The following is a 19,149-nucleotide window of genomic DNA, read 5'->3' as shown; positions in this document are numbered from 1 at the left end:
ACTATTTCTGGCATTTTCGAGAAGTAATTATTTGCGTTGCAATACTTTTTCCTTCCGATTCTTGCATTGATTGGCGGTGTTGGAAGAATACTTTGCAGCAAAACCATTGCCAGGTTGCCACGTTTACGTCTCCTAGAAACACTAGATAATCTTCGGAAGAAGTTTAGCAGATAAAAATACCAGCTACTTGTTCATGAATTTCTAGTGTGAGGAAAGCGTCACTTTACCACGTCAGTTTCGTTTCCCACGGATCCGAGCCACTTCGGGCAATTCCGGGATTTTACCGCCCGAGTTTGGGAGCAATTGTCAATTCTGACGGTCATATCCGTGAGTGCATTCTTGTTGTTTTGCGAAAATGTACCCAAAAACTAACGATCTTAGAAAAAGTATAGTATGCAACTATTACAAGAACGACGGTGAGTAAAACTGTAAGAAAATTTATTGAAACATGGCATGCCAAACAATTTATATTGATGTGTAGTAATATCTGGAGATGTTGTAGGCCATTCTGTGGATCCCCTTCTGTCAATCCACTGTCCGGGAAATACTGTACTTAAATATTCACGCACTATCTGGTATATTAGCCAGATTTTTTTATTTTGAGGAAATTGTAAATATCGAGCTCCAGTAAGATTCTGCTCGAAGAAATAAGGTCCAATAATCTTGTTATTCAAAACCAAACATTTATTTTTGGTTAGTCCAAAAGATTTATAAATAGTATTACAATAGCCCGTGAACGTTTCTTTGAAAGGTGGAAAAATGGATTTAAGTGGAACATTTTGTTCAGCTCCAGTTGAAACGTAATCTTGTACGCGTCATACTTTTCTTCTTTTAATACACGCAAAGCTGTTCGTTTTTGGACGACTTGTCCGCAGGCGATAATTTATTTATCAATTTTGTAATGCGTTAAACAAAATCACTGTATTTTTCTATTCACTGTATGCGAGTATTTTTCTCGAAATACAATACCTAGTTTAATTTTTAAATGAATTGGTTCCATATTTTAGACGGTAAAACTACAAAATTGCTTTCGAAAAATCGTCGCTGGCGGGATGCATTGTGTTTCTATCGTGCTCCTGCGGACCACTACGGGGCTTTCGCAAAATCGATGTAGTTCTATTACGCATGCATGCTATGTAAAGTGATTTTCACGTCCCGCCGAATTTCAAAGTCACGGCAAACTATGGTAAATACAAAAATTTGTACAAATAATAACGATTTCCAATGATATTTTTTCAAATATCTCCCGCACCCTGTATAATGGAAGAAACCTGAAACTCTCACTCCACTCAATTTACAATACTGTTTGGACCTTATTTTCTCCCGTTTTATAGTTTTTCATTAACAGCTAATAATTTACCTACGAAAACGGCAATTTTTGGGGTCATTTTACTTTTTTGCACAGATTGTACGTAATTGAAAAAATTCGGGAAATAGGAGTTATATTCCTATATTTTTGTAAAACTATGAAGTACGCTATAAGAGTCAATGACGCCATCGCCTCTAGACTGTCTCCGAGGAACCGTGATTTTAATATCGATTTTTTCAAATATCTCGAGCATCGTGGGTAATTGACGAATCCGTTAGCCATATTTTATACAAATTTTGATTTAATCATTAATAATTTACTCCCAAGAAGAACAATTTTCAAGGCCTTTTAGATTTTTGTTGATAACTAAAACACCCTGTATATAATCGAAAATATGCCTGAAATAAGTCATAGTCCCAGATCTTCCACAGTTCAAGAATTTTGCCGATCAGGTTAACTGTTTTTGAGAAAAAAATTTCTGGACGCCAAAATCACCCAAAAAAGTTTTCAAAAAATACTTGGTGATATTGCATTGCGTCCAGTTTCTACAGTGTAGATGTGGATACGGAGTTTTATATCTCTTCCAAACTTGAAATTGATAGCTGCAAATTTGAGACACCTTTAACGTGTTTCAATAATATGCAAAAACCTTATACGCAAAAGTTTTAGCTGTCCATACGGGCTATATGCTTATGTAAAAGAAACTGACTTCTGAAACGCAGCTTTCTAGTTATTTTCAATCACCATTATTATTGGACCCCAATTTTCAGTTTTTGCGAATACCGACCAAACCCTGTACATTTTTCAAAATTATGAAGAACAAAGATTAATAGAGTTCGATCTCTTGGATCTTCCCGTTCAAAAATTTTTTCGAACGCATAAACCGTTTTCGAGAATTGATTTTTTTCTTGGCTCCTTGCAAAAGCAATATTCTATTTTTTAAAAATACTTCGCGACCACCAAGCAGTCCCAATTTCAACAGGTTTAAACTCTATACGAAAACAAACTTTTAATTCGTTAGCATAAAATTTAGGACACTTATCGTGTTTCATAGCGATCTCCAAAAAAGAGTCGAAAATCGAAAAAAAAAGATAGCCGCCGATGTTCAACCGCGGCCATTTTAACCCGTGGACTGCTAAAAAGGAGTAAAATTTGGACTTTCCAGTTTAAACCGTTTGGAAGTTACTACCGAAAAACTCCAGGAACGTAGAACCGACAAACAGACAAAAATTTAGTGAGGAGCGCGTATACTTTCGAAAAGATCGATTCTTTCGAAAGTAACAACACTTTTTATCTGATAAATAAAAAATGCAGGAATGTCTCTGCACTTTACACTCTCCGAAATTTGACACGCCCTGTACATACGGTGCAATTTGTTTATAGCTACCGCGGCGAGTCTATACGACGGAGTAATTTAAACAACTGGTTGGGTAGCAACAAGGCGACAGGTTACGTTTGATAATATTTAAATCCAGTTGCAAACGTTATGGGCATTACCCTTGACGGATGGGAAGGGAAGATGGCAGTCGTTACAGGTGCCAGCTCGGGCATAGGCGCTGCTATAGTCAAACGGCTGCTTTCTGAAGGTCTCGTGGTGAGTTTTTCCAATATTGTTTAATTTCAAGATTGTAATTGAATATCCTTTTTTCAATTTGGAGGTCGTCGGTTTATCTAGACGTACCGTTCTTGCTAAAGACGTGGAAGGGGATGACCCAAACCGCAAGGGCAAGTTTGTCTACTTCAAGTGTGACGTCACGGACGAGAAGAATGTCGTCGAGGTGTTTGACAAAATTAACTGCGCAGTCGGTCCCATACACGCCCTTATCAATAACGCTGGGGTAATGTTCGAGACTGACCTCATCGACGGAGATGCTGAGCTATGGAGGAAAACTTTCGGTATTGTTTGTTATTCATTTTCCCTTCAATTTTCAACTTATATTTGTTTATTTTGATGTCCAATAAGCAAAGTTTTCAAAATTTTGCGGTAATCATTTGTTTTCCAAACATAACCTACAATTTGGTTATTTTTGGTTTTAACGAAAAGTAATCTGGACTTTTTTTTAATGTTTTTAGAGGACACCTCCTGTCGATGAGCTGTCAGATTATCACTCCCCAACAAAGAAAAGCGACAATTCAATTCAGCAATTATTATCGTCTCAAATTGTTTTTCGGGGATCAGTTTGTGCGTTCCAGGCTCAAGTATATTATTCTTCTTTTAAATTATAATTGCGCATTGAAGGTTGCGTTTAAAGAGTGACTTTACTGTGTATCGTTAGTTTTGAAAAATGCTCTGGATGCTCATTGACATAACTTATTAACATTAATATATTAAAAAAGAAATTGGGGATGAAGTCCTATCCCAGCTACGAGTTTTTAATGCATGGTTATAACGAATGCATGAGAAAAACTGAAAAAAAAAACAGAAAATAATATCCACAGCAAATTCTGCAGGGGCTGTAATTCTATTTTATATTTGATTTTAAACGTATTACAATTTAAATTTACCAGGTTATTAGGTATTGAATTACTATATTTTACGGCGTTATCAGAAGATGTTTATAGTCTTTATTAGAAATGTAGTCTTCATTCTAATCCGCCCAATCTGTTTATAAAAATTGGATATATGACCATATTTTCTTAAGCCACACACACAGCGCATACATTAGTCTTGACTCACTTTCATTATCTAAACAAACACCATATATAAAATTACAATAATTAAAATTTTATAAGACAAGGGACTCGGACGAGTTTTTGCTTAACTTTTGACCTAAAAGTTGTATAATATTTTTCATGCCGTATATGCCCTTTGAAATATGCTTTTTAAATGTTCTTTAAATCTCAGCTAGCGATCTAAACAAATGCCCAAGTTCTTAGCATTATTACCGAAATTAAGCACTGTGCCATCAATTAAAATATTTAAAGAATTTTGGTACTATTTTGTAGGGTTGAGCTTATGATCACTGCTTTTGGAGAGTTTAGTCAAAGTTCGCAAATCGCAATTTATGTTTTGTTTTACCTCCAAAAGATCATCCAAGATCAATTTGTGTATCGTCCTCAAATGCTTGAATTTTACAGACAGTTAATGATTTTAGAATATCTGAAGTATACGTAAAGGACCTAAAATAATGGTCGATTTTAAAAATTCCCTTTAGTTTTTATGAATGATATTTTCATTTTGCAAAAATTTTCTTTTTGCGTTTTACATACATAAAATGGCTCATTTAAAATTTGAATTCGATGCTTTGTCTTTTCAGCATCGGTATCAGGGCGAGTCAGATTCTAAAGTACTCATCTGATTTTTTTTTGCAAAATTCTGATGCTTGATGTGATGGATAGAGTTAATTAAAGTTCAGTTTTATGACGTTCTGTTCTGTTCAATATATTGACACAATAATAAATAATTATTTGATTATAAGAATATCAAGTCTAAGAGATAATATTTTTGGGAGTAAAAAATAAATAAAATCGAAATATCTTTAAAATTGTTGCAAATTTTTAAAAATTCCCATTTTTTAAATTTCCTTCGTAACTCACAAAACACAGAAGCTAGTCAAAATCTGATTGAAAACGGACAGAGGTGTACAAACGGCATCTTTGTATATTTCTTAATACCGAAGTTTTCCATAACAAAAAATTAGCATTTTGGGTCCATATTTAACCATGCCTTTTTTGACGTTTATCACAAACGATTTTCATTTTTATTTGAACACTGTCATCTCTTACCAATCGACTTGCAGATACTGTAGTATTGTCGAAATGCATAGTAACGAGAGAAGCTATAAAATCAATGAACGCCCACAACATGGCCGGTCAAATCATCCATATGAACAGCGTGCTCGGTCACGTGGTGTACGACATTCCCAAAATGAACGTCTACCCGGCTACTCAGTACGCGATAACGGCCCTCACCGAAACTCTGAGGCTCGAACTGATTGCCAAGGGGTCCAAAATCAAAGTCACGGTAATGCGTAATGCTACGGCCAAGAAAGGGATGAATTTTTCCTTTTTTTTAGAGTTTGAGTCCGGGACCAGTGGATACGCCCATGTTAGGCTCGAGTGAAGCAGTGAAATCTAGTCTGCATCAGTTGCTGCGGCCCGAAGATGTAGCTAACGCTATAGTTTACATTTTGTCTACACCACCCCATGTTCAGGTACTATAGTCTGCTTCTTAATGCGAAAGAGTTATAAATCATTGTTGAACTGTAAAAGTTAGTGACCTTAGCCGTATTCCATAGTCCTATGGTGATTGTAAAGGGTTTCGAGAGTGGAAGGTAGACGGCCATGTAGTTAGCGTTTAAAACTAGAATTATTGTTAACTTTCTGGCAGTTCTTGACGAAGTTCTTTCTTGAAAATGGCTGATGTTTCAGAATTTCTTGTTTGCTGAGAAACGGATTAGTAAAATTGCGCTTTCTAAAAATGAAAAAAGTATTATTCAAAGCTCATCGCCACCACTCAACAGTCGAAACTGCAGAAATAAATGAATTGTATTCGAATATAACTAGAGTTGGATAGGGAATAATATACCGACTTGTGCATGAAGGTACGAGACTGAAATAAATGAGGATAGAAAGACTGCTATCAGAGGAATAATGCATACCTAAAAAAAATGCTAGTGTACGAAATAATGTCTGAAATGAAAGCCAGCTATGGTTAAGAAGGAATTCTGGAAAACTTTGAAGGAAATGAATTTCCGTTACGGAAAAACTTAAAATTGAAAATTGCTTTTATTACAGAAAGACGAATTTATCTGATAACGACGACGATATTTGAGAGCAATTAGAAAGTTTGGAAAGGGAAACAGGTTCTATTATCTTGGGTAAATGAAGCATATGAATAGCTATTTTTTAAGTCTACTTTTTTCTGGATATGAAATCTTCGTTGCCGAATAATTTATTCTTTTATTTTGTTTGTATATTCGTTGTAGCATCTAGAGCATTGAATCACTTTTTTTACTATTAAGTCAGAAAAGCGTCCCTGACCTATTTTTTCAGATTGTGCCGAATAATTTTGACAAAAAAATAATTTTCTAATATGTAAGATCTTTGCCATTCTGTGGGATTAATCAACGGTTTATGACTTTAAGAATGCACTTTTGAAAAATGTTCTGTAGCAGTTAACTCATGTGAGATGTGTTTCAATTATAAAAAAATTTTAGGTGCATAATGTTGCAAAATTCGCTGGCATTCTTGAATATTGAGGGAAGTCTCAATTTTTTAATAAGTTATATTTCGAAGCCATGTGCAGACCAAAGTGATCGATGAATACATTAGCAATATCTTTTTTGTCTCTTTTTATCGTGCGATCATTTGTATTTGCTTTATCATGATAATCTTCTTCTTATCGCGCCGTCTCCTGACGAAGTTTGGCGATACATACAGCTTCGGAAACTGCTGTTCGGAATTAGGATTTCGTATTTTGGACCTGTAATGGTGCCTCCAAGGTTTTTCATATTTTTATAGTTGTTAAAAGCTTTTTTTCTTTGTTCATCCTTGTTAGTACTTCCGTGTTTCTCACTTTCTGTACCCAGGGAATAAGAAGAAGACGCCTCTATATATACATTTCGAAAGCCTCGAGTCTTTTTTCGGAGCAAGAATCAAGGGTCCAACACTAACATTCATATAAAAGCACAGAGAACCCATAGGCCCTCACCATTCTCATTCTGAGTTCGAGAATAAGTCTTGTCTTATGGAAGCATCTGTCCATATTAATTCTGCAGTTTACCTCTTTCCGTGGATCCCACTTTTCATATACGTTGGTACCCAAATATTTAAAGGTAGATACCCGTTCTATGACATTGTGTTCAACTTTAAGATGTTCGTAAGTGGCAGTTTCCTTTTTTGTTAATAACATCCATTAAGTCTTCCTTACATTCAGTGTCAATCCAGACTCTCTACTATAATATACGACTCGATCTATTAGGTTTTGTAAGGGGTGTTTTTTTCGATGTATAGAACTTTGAGTTGCAATAAAACAACGATGGATCATTCGATTGACATGAATTTTATTTATCCGAAAGATAATCTTGTGGCATTACATTTTAAATATGATTTCTGGCATATAACCGCCACGGCTGGCGCGGATGTAGTTCAATCTGGACGTCCAATTTTCGATGACTTTTTCTAACATTTGTGGCCGTATATCGGCAATAATACGGCGAATGTTGTCTTCCAAATGGTCAAGCGTTTGTGGCTTATCCGCATAGACCAATGACTTTACATAGCCCCACAAAAGTAGTCTAGCGGTGTTAAAGCACAAGATCTTGGAGGCCAATTCACAGGTCCAAAACGTGAAATTAGGCGGTCACCAAACGTGTCTTTCAATAAATCGATTGTGGCACGAGCTGTGTGACATGTTGTGCCGTCTTGTTGAAACCACATCTCCTGGATATCATGGTTATTCAATTCAGGAATGAAAGAGTTAGTAATCATAGCTCTATACCGATCACCATTGACTGTAACGTTCTGGCCATCATCGTTTTTGAAGAAGAACGAACGAATGATTCCACCAGCCCATAAAGCGCACCAAACAGTCAGTTTTTCTGGATGTCGCTCCAAACGCGGCAGTTTTGTTTGTTGACGTAGCCATTCAACCAGAAGTGCGCTTCATCGCTAAACTAAATTCGCTTATGAAAATCGGGAACAACGGCAATCTTATTTTGGGCCCATCCGATGAATCTACGCCTTACTTGATAATCGTTTGGCTTCAGTTCTTGCACGAGTTGGATTTTATAAGTACGTAAACCAAGATCCGTCCGCAAAATCTTCCATAAAGTGGATGGAAACAGATCCAATTCCTGTGCTCGATGGCGGATGGACTCATTCGGGTCTTCTTCAATGCTACGCTCTACAGCAGCAATAGCTTCTTCTGTACGCACTGTACGGCGTCTCTGGGGATGCGAGTTATCAATAAGAGTAAACGTGGTGCGAAAACGTTCCATGGTTAATCGAAATAACTGCTCTGATGGACGATTTTGTCGACGATAAAATGGGCGTAGTGCGCGATACGTATTCCGCACACAACCATTATTTTCGAAATAAAATTGCACTATTCGCAAGCGTTGTTCAGGCGTGAGTCTATTCATGATGAATTGCCAAACCAAACTGAGAATAAATCACTTGACCGCTGTTAAATCGGTCGCCATCTTGAACAGTAATGCCAACATAAAGTGCTATGCATCGAAAACAACACCCATTATGAGAACAGCATCGTCCGCGTATCGCAAGTTGTTTATGTGGTTCCCATTGACGACTATGCCTTCAGTGGATTCGCGTAAGGTTTCCCTAAATATGGCGGCTGAGTATAGGTTGAACAAGAGCGGCTAGCGAATACATCCTTGTCTCACCCCCTAAGGTATTTTTATTCCCTTTGATCTTGTCCAATTTTTATTTCTGTTAATTGGTTCCAGTATAGATTTTTGATTATGATATGCTATCTTTTATCTATGTTAGGTGATTTCAGGATCTCCATTAATTTATTTTGTCTTACGCATTCAAAAGCCTACTACATATCTTTGCAGCGTTGGAGAAGTACATTCAGAGAAAATAAGGCTTCACGTGTCCCCAAGCCTTTTCGAAAACCGAATTGTGTGTTATCCATATCGTCTTCAAACTTTTATATATTCTAGTGTGTATAATTCTTAGGAAGACTTTGAGAATGTGTGACATTAGGCTTATTAAACGGTTGTCTTGGGTATGGGGATGAAGGTCGATTTAAGCCAGTTGAGGGGAATTTGTCGTGTTATATATATCTTGTTGAATAAGACTTCTAGTTGTTTAATAATTGAACTTTCTTCTGAACAGATTTTGAGAATTTCACCGTTTATCTCATCTGGAATAAACAGCTTTTCCGTCCTTCTGCGTGCATAATTTCTCCAAAATCATAATTATGTTTTTTTAAGTCTCATGGTATAATTTATTTTTGTTCCATTTTGTTCTAACAATATTGCAGAAATATATCCGTTTTCATAAAATTCTTTAAATGATTTAAGTAAGTCTATAGAATTTAACAAACTACACTGTTAGTAAAACATGGCGGGATAAAAATTTAAAAAGTCTAATTCAAGATTGCATGGAAGGATTGTCCACTCTAGTAAAAGCACCCTAAGGAAAAGATTAATAATTACTTGCATTGGTAACAAAAATGGTTTTGTCGATAATAGCTTATCATGATTGTCTTCATGAAGCTTTCGTTTTTGAAGACTACTTCCAAGTAAATGCTAAGTCTTATTCATCCTGGATCTGTTATAGTAATGGATTATGCTAGCTACCACTCAAAAGAATCCGCAAATGTACCCACGACTTTGGCTCTTATAATTATGTTTAACTATTAATTGCTTTGCAAATTTACATTTTATGACTCTCTCGCATTAAGAAACGAAATATAGTGCTCGCAACGGGACGTAATTTCTCATAGAACGGTATTTTTTTTAGGTTCAAGAGCTCACCATAAGACCGGTCGGAGAACCTTATTGATAACGACAAATTTCAAAAAGAAGAGGAAATATAATTTTTGAACAATATTAATGGAAATGTTATTTATTTTCTTGACACACGTACATTATTATTTTATATTTTGCAAAATATTTAAACTATGTTTTTCTGTATTTTTAAAATTGGTTCATTTTGTCTACTTTTCTTAAACCCCGGTAAGTTGTTGAAGGTCACTAAATTGAGGTTGAACAAAACTTCCGGCTTTGTTAATCGAATATTTTAGTGCTAGACAGGCAAGCCAATATTACTTTTAATAACATCACGTATTGATATAATTGAAGAAATATATTACCATTTTTCAACTGTGTCGTGTTCTATTTACTTTGCTTTCACTGATTATATCTAAATACGCATTTGAAAACAAATTTCCAAGTTGTCTTCTGTCTTCGTCTGTTTTCTTTTTTTTATGTTTAATGAAAATATGTGCATTGTCCTAATACGAGGATTAAAACCGCGCGACGATGTGCGAAACATTTTATCAACATTTTGCAGCGCTCGAGCGACTTAATACAAAAGTAAACGTTCGAATTGTCAAGGCCAAACGGGTGTCTTAGAAAAAATTCTCAACAATAAACAATTATAAAAAAAAATCGCCCTGATACCGATTGCATGTACTTTCATTATGGAAATGATTGCCTTGTGGGTTCGACTAGATCGTTTCCGTAACTGGTCATTTTCAAAATGGTGCTCTCGTTGGATCGGTGGTTCGGAAAGGTGGCTGTGGTGACGGGGGCCAGTGTGGGGATCGGCGCCCTTATTTCGGAAAAATTGGTCGAGGCCGGAATCATCGTGAGTATCTAATTACGTCCACAGTTTTAATAATAATAATAATATAATAATAATTTGCTTATTCTGTAGACAGCGACAAATTTAAATTAAAAAGAATGCATCACGTGTTGTATATCCAACCAAATGAAAATTCTCCTTAAAATCCTTAAGTTGGGCGGGATCACGTATCATTAATTTACCCCTGCCGCATATTGCAGAGAGTGACATTACAATTGTTTAAAGGAAGTGTTATATAATTTATATAAAATACAAAGTATAACCAACTAAATAAGAACTAAAAGTTCAGATTTTCACGAAATATATATATATATATATATATATATATATATATATATATATATATATATATATATATATATATATATATATATATATATATATATATATATATATATATACAAGGTTTTTCACTTAAAACTCCGCACGCCAATAACTCCAAAACGAAAAGAAATATTTAATTTATGTAAAAAGTAGTCAAAGTGTGGGGTCAAGTAGATATTTCCTAAAGTTTAAAAAATTCGACGCCTACAAAGAGCTAGGCGTCGCGACGCGTCGAAAAATTATTCGATTGCAGAGACTTTGGAAATACGCGCATACAAAAGTACATATTATTTAAAAACTTTTTTGTTATTTACTCAAACTTATTTACTTTACCCGTTTCTAAGTTATACCGATTTAAAGTAAACATTTCTTGATTAATAAAAAATGTGATTAACGCTTATTATATGCCATGAATGTTAGTTACTATGGCAACCATTGTTATCGCAGTTGTTTTAAGTACAATTACAAACGTAAGTTGTTATTGCTGTATCAAAAAATTGTCACATTTTGTCACAAGAAATATCCAAATTTGTTCGGTTTAAAAAAAACTAAGAACTATTATGTGAAAATGGTGCAATTTAGCAATGAGGAAAAAGTAGACATGTTACTGGTGTTTGGAGAATGTAGATACAATTGTAGAGAAGCAAAAAGAGTTTACGCACGGCGTTATCCGCATAGAAGAGTCCCCGATGCAAAAAACTTTTCAAGTTTATGTAAAAACTTAAGAGAATGTGGCAGCTTCATAAAACCTAAAAGAGATAGGAACAGGACGGCTATAAATGATGAAAATACTGCTGCTCTAATTCAGCAGGTTGATAATAACCCCAAGATATCCCTATCAGAGATAAAAGAAAATACCGGTGTTACCATAAGTTCTTCGTGGAGAATTCTACATAGAAAGTCTTTTCACTCGTACAAAAGTAAACTAGTTCATAAACTAGAACCAGGCGATTATGCTAGAAGAATGTATTTCTTAGCGACATTGTCCGATTTGTATAGCCAAGATGCAAATTTTCTCTCGAAAATTTTATGGAGCGACGAAAGTCGATTTCAAAATAATGGAATCGTTAATAGACACAACTGTCGTTTTTGGTCCGAAAACCATCCTCGTTGGATTACAGAAAGAGGTAACCAACGAATTTTTAGTATCAATGTTTGGTGCGGCATATTAAATGGATTCCTTATTGGACCTTACTTTTACGAAGGAACTTTAAATGCAGATCGCTATTTAAGATTTCTTCAAACTACACTTCCGGAACTGTTAGAAGTGCCTCTTAACACTAGAATGAATATGTGGCTACAGCAGGATGGAGCGCCTGCACATAATGCCCAAATAGTAACGAGGTATTTGAACCGAGAATATCCCAATAGATAGTTTGGCACTAATGGACCGGTAAGGTGGCCGGCGAGGTCCCCGGACATTACACCACCAGATTATTTTCTTTGGGGCTACCTAAAAAACGTTATCTATGAAGAACCTATCGAAGATATGGCTGATCTCATTAATAAAATTAGTGCAGCGTGTGCCGCTATCACAAGAAGGACTCTCCTACAAGTGACCCAAGCTCATCTGTTAAAAGTTTTTGATAGTTGTGTTCGAGCAGATGGACATAATTTTGAACAAAATTTTTGAAATGTCTTATTATGTAGTTAATTGCAATAATAATTTTGGTTATTAACTTGTAGGTATTTTACTGTTTTTTCATTTATTTATCATGTTATCAGAACTAAATCGATAAAAATAATAAATAAAATCATACTAAAATAGTTGAAATCTATTGTTTGTAATTGCACTTAAAACAACTGCGATAACAATGGTTGTCATAGTAACTAACATTCATGGCATACTTGTAAAAATAAGCGTTAATCACATTTTTTATTAATCAAGAAATGTTTACTTTAAATCGGTATAACTTAGAAACGGGTAAAGTAAATAAGTTTTAGTAAATAACAAAAAAGTTTTTAAATAATATGTACTTTTGTATCCGCGTATTTCCAAAGTCTCTGCAATCGAATAATTTTTCGACTCGTCGCAACGCCCAGCTCTTTGCAGGCGTCGAATTTTCGAAACTTTAGGAAATATCTACTTGACCCCACACTCTGACTACTTTTTACATAAATTAAATATTTCTTTTCGTTTTGGAGTTATTGGCGTGCGGAGTTCTAAGTGAAAAAAAAAATATATATATATATATATATATATATATATATATATATATATATATATATATATATATATATATATATATATATATATATATATAAGAGATGAATTCTGAATTATGAATCTCTGCCTTAAATCCTCATCTAGGAAATTTTACAAAAGCACCTGCGGAAATGTGTAAGATCTTTGGCCTATTTGTTTTTTTTATGCTTTTTTGTTATCACATCTTCGTTTTCTCTATTTCTTGTACTGTAAGAATGAGACACATTTTCTAGTTCGCTTTTGTTTTTAAACATATTTAAATTGTTGTTTTAAAAAATTATTGCCCTACAGTAAAAACACTTCATGAACAGTTGCAGAGACGAGTAATTTCTAGTTTTTTGGGAAACTATTTTTAGAAAACAGTTTTGCACCAAGTGATGACATTTGCTGTTTATTTAAAATGTTTATAAAATATTTGAATTTGTAGGTTGTTCACTACTGTTTGTAAATGTTTAGTCCATTTTGATTGTGTATCCATGGTTGTTCCCAAGTACTTCATTTTTTCTGGCGACTTTATTGAATGATGTTCATTGTTTATTGTTTGTATATCCATAGTGTTTTTGGATAATTGGCAAACCCGAAAATGGTATAAAAATTGTTTTTTTTTCCATCTGCTCGTGGGCATTTACAGGCCATTAACTCAACCCGGCCCAGGGTAGTAGTAAGCAAATTGAAACACAAATTATACCTATAATTGTAATTATATAAATAATAAATACTCATTAAATAAATTTTGTCGTTTTTTGCTGCCCAAGCTTTTTGATATTTTTTTTACACTTCAAGTACATGATTAACACATTCCTTAATTACATCAACTACATAGGCGCACATTTTTGAGTTTATTGTAGTGCGTCTTAATTTGTTTTTTAATTCTGCCCATACAATTGCTATTTTTATTTAAAAATCCTTATTGAAATACGTACGCGTTTTGATGGCAGGATACAACAGTGCTATTATAAAATATAAATTTAAAAAATACAACTTTGATACTTTTAACACCGTTGGGACAATCGATATAATATGAAATCAATTTGGAAAGGTAACTGTAATAGGACTTCACATATCTCGGAAGTAAAACTTTTAGAAAACCTTGTATTGTGACCAATATTACTTGACGCTTACCGAGAATACGTAAATAGTAATATGGAAAAATTCGGATTGTTGATTCACTAAGCTAAGGCCTTCAAAATAGCATCAAATCTTTAATGCCAGACAATTTTAACAGGGAATTAAGATTCAAGCTCTATCTGCAAAACTTCTGGATGCCTCCTCCGTCGGTTATTGATGAGTTACACTCGCTGACATCATCCTGTTGGCTTCTTCAGAGCTTAACTAAAACAGTTTTTGTTTCAGGAGGAATCTAGAAGTGTTGTAAATAGTATTACAGTAGTCTGTGGAAGTTTCTTTGAAATAATATTTAAGTATTACGGAAGGAAAAATAGACACAAAATTTATTGCTTTTTATAGTAATTTTCGATATATTGCGAAAAATAAAACTGACGCATTAACAACTTAATCAAAATTTGATAGACAAGTAAAGAAATTTTAAAATTTTATATTCATACAGGGTGAGTAATAGTACAACGGTCAATGGGACAAACTTATTTTAACCTTTCAAGCACAACCTTCCGTGAAACAGGAGAGCTGAATGACGCATTATGGTATGAACGGATTCTAGAGAAATTTTAACAAATTCCAAAATGTTTTTCAAAGATTTCCGCGATAATTAAAAGAAATTGTAAGTATAAAGAGAATTCAGTTTTACATTGTTCTGCTTGAAGTTTAGCCCTATTTTGAGGCAAGTTAAAGTAATAATAAAATAAAATAAAACCTGGCTTTTATTTTTCATTTGCCGCTTAATAAATTCGCAATTCTACACAAACACTATAATTGCGAACAGCAACAAACGAGTTTATAAATATTAAACGCTAGTTGATATGAATAATTGCAACCGTGAATCCTCATGGTCGGGATCACCGGGGTGGACTAAACACACAATAGGTTTAATCATTTGCTATTTGTTGGAATAATAATAATTGTATAGAACCTCTATACACCTTCGTGTGTGGACTGTATCTTGCTCTCGTACCGTCAAACGCACTTTCCTTTGTGGTGGTCAGTTCGGTACTGGCGCGCTGGGCGGCATCCCTTCGGCTGCACAAACGGTCTGGCACGCACTTGGACCGTGATTGATGCATGATAGTCACGTGACTCTGGCGTGTTCACACATAACGGGGTTTCACATATAGCAACGAAAAACTAATAGGTTCTTAACAATAATAATAATAATAATAATAATATTTATTTCTATTGACTTATTACTAAAGTATCGGATAATGTCAACAAAAAAAAACATTAGAACACTAAAATACATACTTTAAAAACAGATACACACAAAGTATATCACACTGCGAGATCGGCATTACTACAATCAAAGTATTCTTCGATAAAATAAAAAGCGCTCTTATTCAAAATGAGCTTTAATTTTTGCTTAATTAAGATTCGCTGTAAAATTATAATCTCCATCAATTCTGGTCATGCAATAATTAGATAGATTATGCGATCTAATATAAAGAGACAGGGAAACGTTAAACATAATTCTCTGGGAAATAATCAGATATATCATTAATAAATATTATAAATAATAAAGGTCCCAGTACGCTTCCCTGTGGGACACCGCTGTTGAGTTCTTTAGATGAGGGTCTAATCACAGAAGTATTACTTCTACGCACAACCCTTTGATCACGACTATTCCCCCGTATATCGCAATTATTTAACTTATTCAACAACAAATTAATATCAAGCACATCAAAAGCTCGCTTGAAGTGAAAGAACATACATAATGTTTTCTTATTCTGATCCAGGTTCGAGACTATTTGATTATATAAGGAAACTAAGCAGTCTTGAGTAGATAATCCATTGCGAAAGCCAAACTGAGAATTCGAGAATAATTGCACTTCGAATATTTTGTAAAAAACTGATAGAAGTGATATTCCACGGTAATTGGAAATTAAATGGGTATTGTTCTTCTTGTGTATAGGCACAACAGTGGAGTTTTTTAAGGCTGGGAGAAATACACCTTCTAAAAAAGACAGATTAATCAAAGAAGTAAGAGCTTTAACTATAAAATCTGTAACACGTTTTGTTAATGAACAGGGACGCAATAATGCATCGAAGTTCAACACCCGTGAAAGGTGTTATGGAATAGATTTCGATTTGAAGATTTTTTATTAGTTGTTTGTGTTGTTTTTATATTATTTATTATGTATTTAACGGAATATACATAAAAGTCGTTAAATTTTTCAGAGGTCGTGTGTAAATCGACATTCTCGCTACTTTCATCATCAATAAAGTAATCTGGAAACTTTTTATGTTTATATAGGTTACTTTCATTTATTATAATCGTCCACGCCGTTTAAGATTTGTTAACAGAGGTTGTAAGAAGATTATTGTAAAAACTTTTTTTCTTAAGTTGTTTTTGATGTTACTTTTTTATAATTCTATGTTTGCTAAAGTTTCATTACTATTGGTATATTTAAAATATTTGCGCAAGTCTCTAAGTAATTCATACTTTATTTATACTTTATATTTTACTAATAATCCGCAGGTGGCGGGCTTAGCCAGACGCACTCAGCCAATAGAGGAGCTGTCCGCCAAGTTGAAAGGCAAAAAAGGCAAACTTCACGCCATAAAATGCGATGTCACCAAAGAGAGCGACATTAAAAAAGCTTTCTGGGAGGTGAAGAAAATCGGACCGATCCATATCCTGATCAACAACGCTGGGTTGGTGCAGAAAACTACCCTGTACAATGGGGATCCGGAAAAGTGGAAAAATATATTAGGTAACATTGTTAGTTCGATACTCGGTTGGGAAAAACCGTTATGTTTTTCCAGAGGTGAATGTGCTCGGCACGTGTATGGTAACCAAGGAAGCCATCAAGGATATGACCGAGAACAAAGTGGCGGGGCAAATAATCAACATGAACAGCGTCCTTGGTCATTTCGTCTACAATATCCCTGAGGCCAATGTTTATCCAGCTTCGAAACATGCTATTACGGCTCTCACTGAAGCATTGAGACTCGAATTGCTTGATATCGATTCCAGCATTAAAGTGACGGTAAGATTTCGTTGAAAAGAAATTGTTATAGTCTATCCGTTAGCAAGAGAGAGCAAAAAATGAAAATGTAGTTCTTAATTGGTATATAATTATTTACCGTTAGATATCTCATATTTTTGGAATAGCCTTTGACGGTAATTGTCGTAATAACCTTTGATTTGATCGCAATTAGGAATACAACAGATTTACAGCCAAAAAATATTTAATAATTAGTTTAATAAAAAGAGCACTATTTTTAAAATGTTAGAGAGTTAGTTATTTTACACAAGTGCTAGTGTTACGAACAGTTTGTTCTGCGAAATGGGACTAAAACTGCCTCATGTGATCTTACCTTGATTTGAGGTATGAGGTATGTTCAAAAAGTAACTTTTAAGTTTTATCAAAAAGTATTTATTTATTTATCGAAAGGAATGTAGTGCCAATCCTCGAAGCACTTCTGCTAAGCGCTTTCTGGTATAGACTTCCAGCGATTTTCCGGTGAATATGGTGGCTGAGGCACGATTGTGGTTTTGTTTTTGGCCAAAAAGTTAGACACAAGCAACGATGAGTGAGCAGGTGCGTTATCGTAATCCAAAATCCATGAATTGTTTTTATTGCTTCTAGCAAACAGCACATAACCTCCCTTTATTGACCGCATGAAATTGTGGTAAGAACTCTTGAACAGTAAGCAAAACCTTGAGACTTGATCGAACTTGATGTGTTTTTTTCGGTCTTGGCGATTCTGGAAGGACGACAGGGCTTTGGTTTCGACGTTATAACTATATATCCATGATTCGTCACTAGTTATGAGTTTTTTGAGCGTATCAAGATCATCATTCACATGGTTTAACAGCTCTTGAGCGATGCTCCTTCGACGGTCCTTTTATTCAAAATGAAGCAGGTTGTACGAGCCAATAGAGACGTCTTTGGCCACTTCTCTAACAGTGATTCGACGATAATTCAACAAGATTTGTTTACAAAGTCACCTTACTTTTTGAACACACCTCGTATATTAAATTTAATCAGGGCTAGAATATGAGGGGTGTTGTAGTGAGAAATAATTATTTTGTTGAGGCACATTAGAGTTTTCGTCCGGTAAAAAGAGAAAAATATTGAAGCGATTGTCAGTTCATCGTTACCTGTCTGTTTGTTTCATTTTGCTTTTTGTTGCTTGCGCTTGATATCTCTAGAAAAGATAAATTTGAACGCAGGGTACATTTGGGTTTTAGAGCGTCAGTCCTGGCCCGGTGAGCGGTACCGAATTCTTCTCGCAAGATAACCTCCAGGTGCAGGTCAAAGGGTTCCTAAAACCGGAAAATATCACCGACACCGTTATGTTTGTGTTGTCCACGCCGCCGGATATGTTGGTGAGATTTTTTTTCATTATTAAGATTAATTTTTGACATTTGTTGGTTGATTATTAGAATCGGAAATGGATTTTTTGACTGGTTTTCAGGTGGCCGATGTGATCTTGAGACCGTTGAAAGAGCCCTATTGATTTTCCGTCAGATATCCTGTTTCGAGGTGCTCACGAATTTTGATAACGTTAACCTTGGTGCTAATATTGTGAATATTTTATAAATTAGAATAAACAGAAATATCAGCATTGGTGCTTAATTATTTTTATATATTTATGTTTATGCTATATATGTTATTCTTATTATTATTATTATTATTATTTATTTTAATCACGAAAAACGTTCGGGGTTGTCATCAAAATATTCAGAAAACTCACCAGGCACCAGCACTCTTTATAGATACATATCTAAAAAATAGTTGGTTAGCTTTATGTATCTTTTAAAACTGGACATTTATTTAAAAAAAAATATTTTTCGATCTCCAACGTGAAAAAATATGGACAGAGAATTAGAAAATTTTCTTTTAACATTTCCATCTTCGGATTATATTCAATATTGTATACTTCATGTTTTTAT

General features: G+C 34.5%; 2 protein-coding genes across 2 annotated transcripts; both read left to right on the top strand.

The window, feature by feature from the left end:
• The first annotated feature begins 2,694 nt into the window (after positions 1-2,694).
• LOC132706568 (farnesol dehydrogenase-like) lies at positions 2,695-10,108 on the top strand. The gene is made up of 5 exons (XM_060677952.1): positions 2,695-2,903; positions 2,968-3,205; positions 5,050-5,273; positions 5,326-5,463; positions 9,743-10,108. The coding sequence occupies exons 1-5, from the start codon at positions 2,796-2,798 to the stop codon at positions 9,782-9,784; spliced, it is 750 nt and encodes a 249-aa protein (XP_060533935.1). The 5' UTR covers positions 2,695-2,795; the 3' UTR covers positions 9,785-10,108.
• Positions 10,109-10,412: 304 nt separating this feature from the next.
• On the top strand, positions 10,413-18,821 carry LOC132706569 (farnesol dehydrogenase-like). Its single transcript, XM_060677953.1, has 5 exons — positions 10,413-10,591; positions 16,726-16,960; positions 17,013-17,236; positions 18,445-18,582; positions 18,672-18,821. The coding sequence occupies exons 1-5, from the start codon at positions 10,484-10,486 to the stop codon at positions 18,711-18,713; spliced, it is 747 nt and encodes a 248-aa protein (XP_060533936.1). The 5' UTR covers positions 10,413-10,483; the 3' UTR covers positions 18,714-18,821.
• Positions 18,822-19,149: the final 328 nt, after the last annotated feature.

Source organism: Cylas formicarius, unplaced genomic scaffold, assembly GCF_029955315.1.
Source record: "Cylas formicarius isolate icCylForm1 unplaced genomic scaffold, icCylForm1.1 PGA_scaffold_8__14_contigs__length_24414737, whole genome shotgun sequence".
Classification (NCBI taxonomy): Eukaryota; Metazoa; Arthropoda; class Insecta; order Coleoptera; family Brentidae; genus Cylas; species Cylas formicarius.
Note: the sequence above shows the minus strand (reverse complement) of the source record. Positions and strands in the feature narration are given on the sequence as shown.

Excerpts from the sequence above, each read along its gene's own strand:
- LOC132706569 (XM_060677953.1), top strand. The coding sequence starts at position 10,484 with ATGGTGCTCTCGTTGGATCGGTGGTTCGGAAAGGTGGCTGTGGTGACG. Across the intron at positions 10,592-16,725 it reads TGGTCGAGGCCGGAATCATC|GTGGCGGGCTTAGCCAGACG; the intron begins GTGAGTATCTAA and ends AATAATCCGCAG. Across the intron at positions 18,583-18,671 it reads CCACGCCGCCGGATATGTTG|GTGGCCGATGTGATCTTGAG; the intron begins GTGAGATTTTTT and ends ACTGGTTTTCAG.
- LOC132706568 (XM_060677952.1), top strand. The coding sequence starts at position 2,796 with ATGGGCATTACCCTTGACGGATGGGAAGGGAAGATGGCAGTCGTTACA. Across the intron at positions 2,904-2,967 it reads TGCTTTCTGAAGGTCTCGTG|GTCGTCGGTTTATCTAGACG; the intron begins GTGAGTTTTTCC and ends TTCAATTTGGAG. Across the intron at positions 3,206-5,049 it reads GCTATGGAGGAAAACTTTCG|ATACTGTAGTATTGTCGAAA; the intron begins GTATTGTTTGTT and ends ATCGACTTGCAG.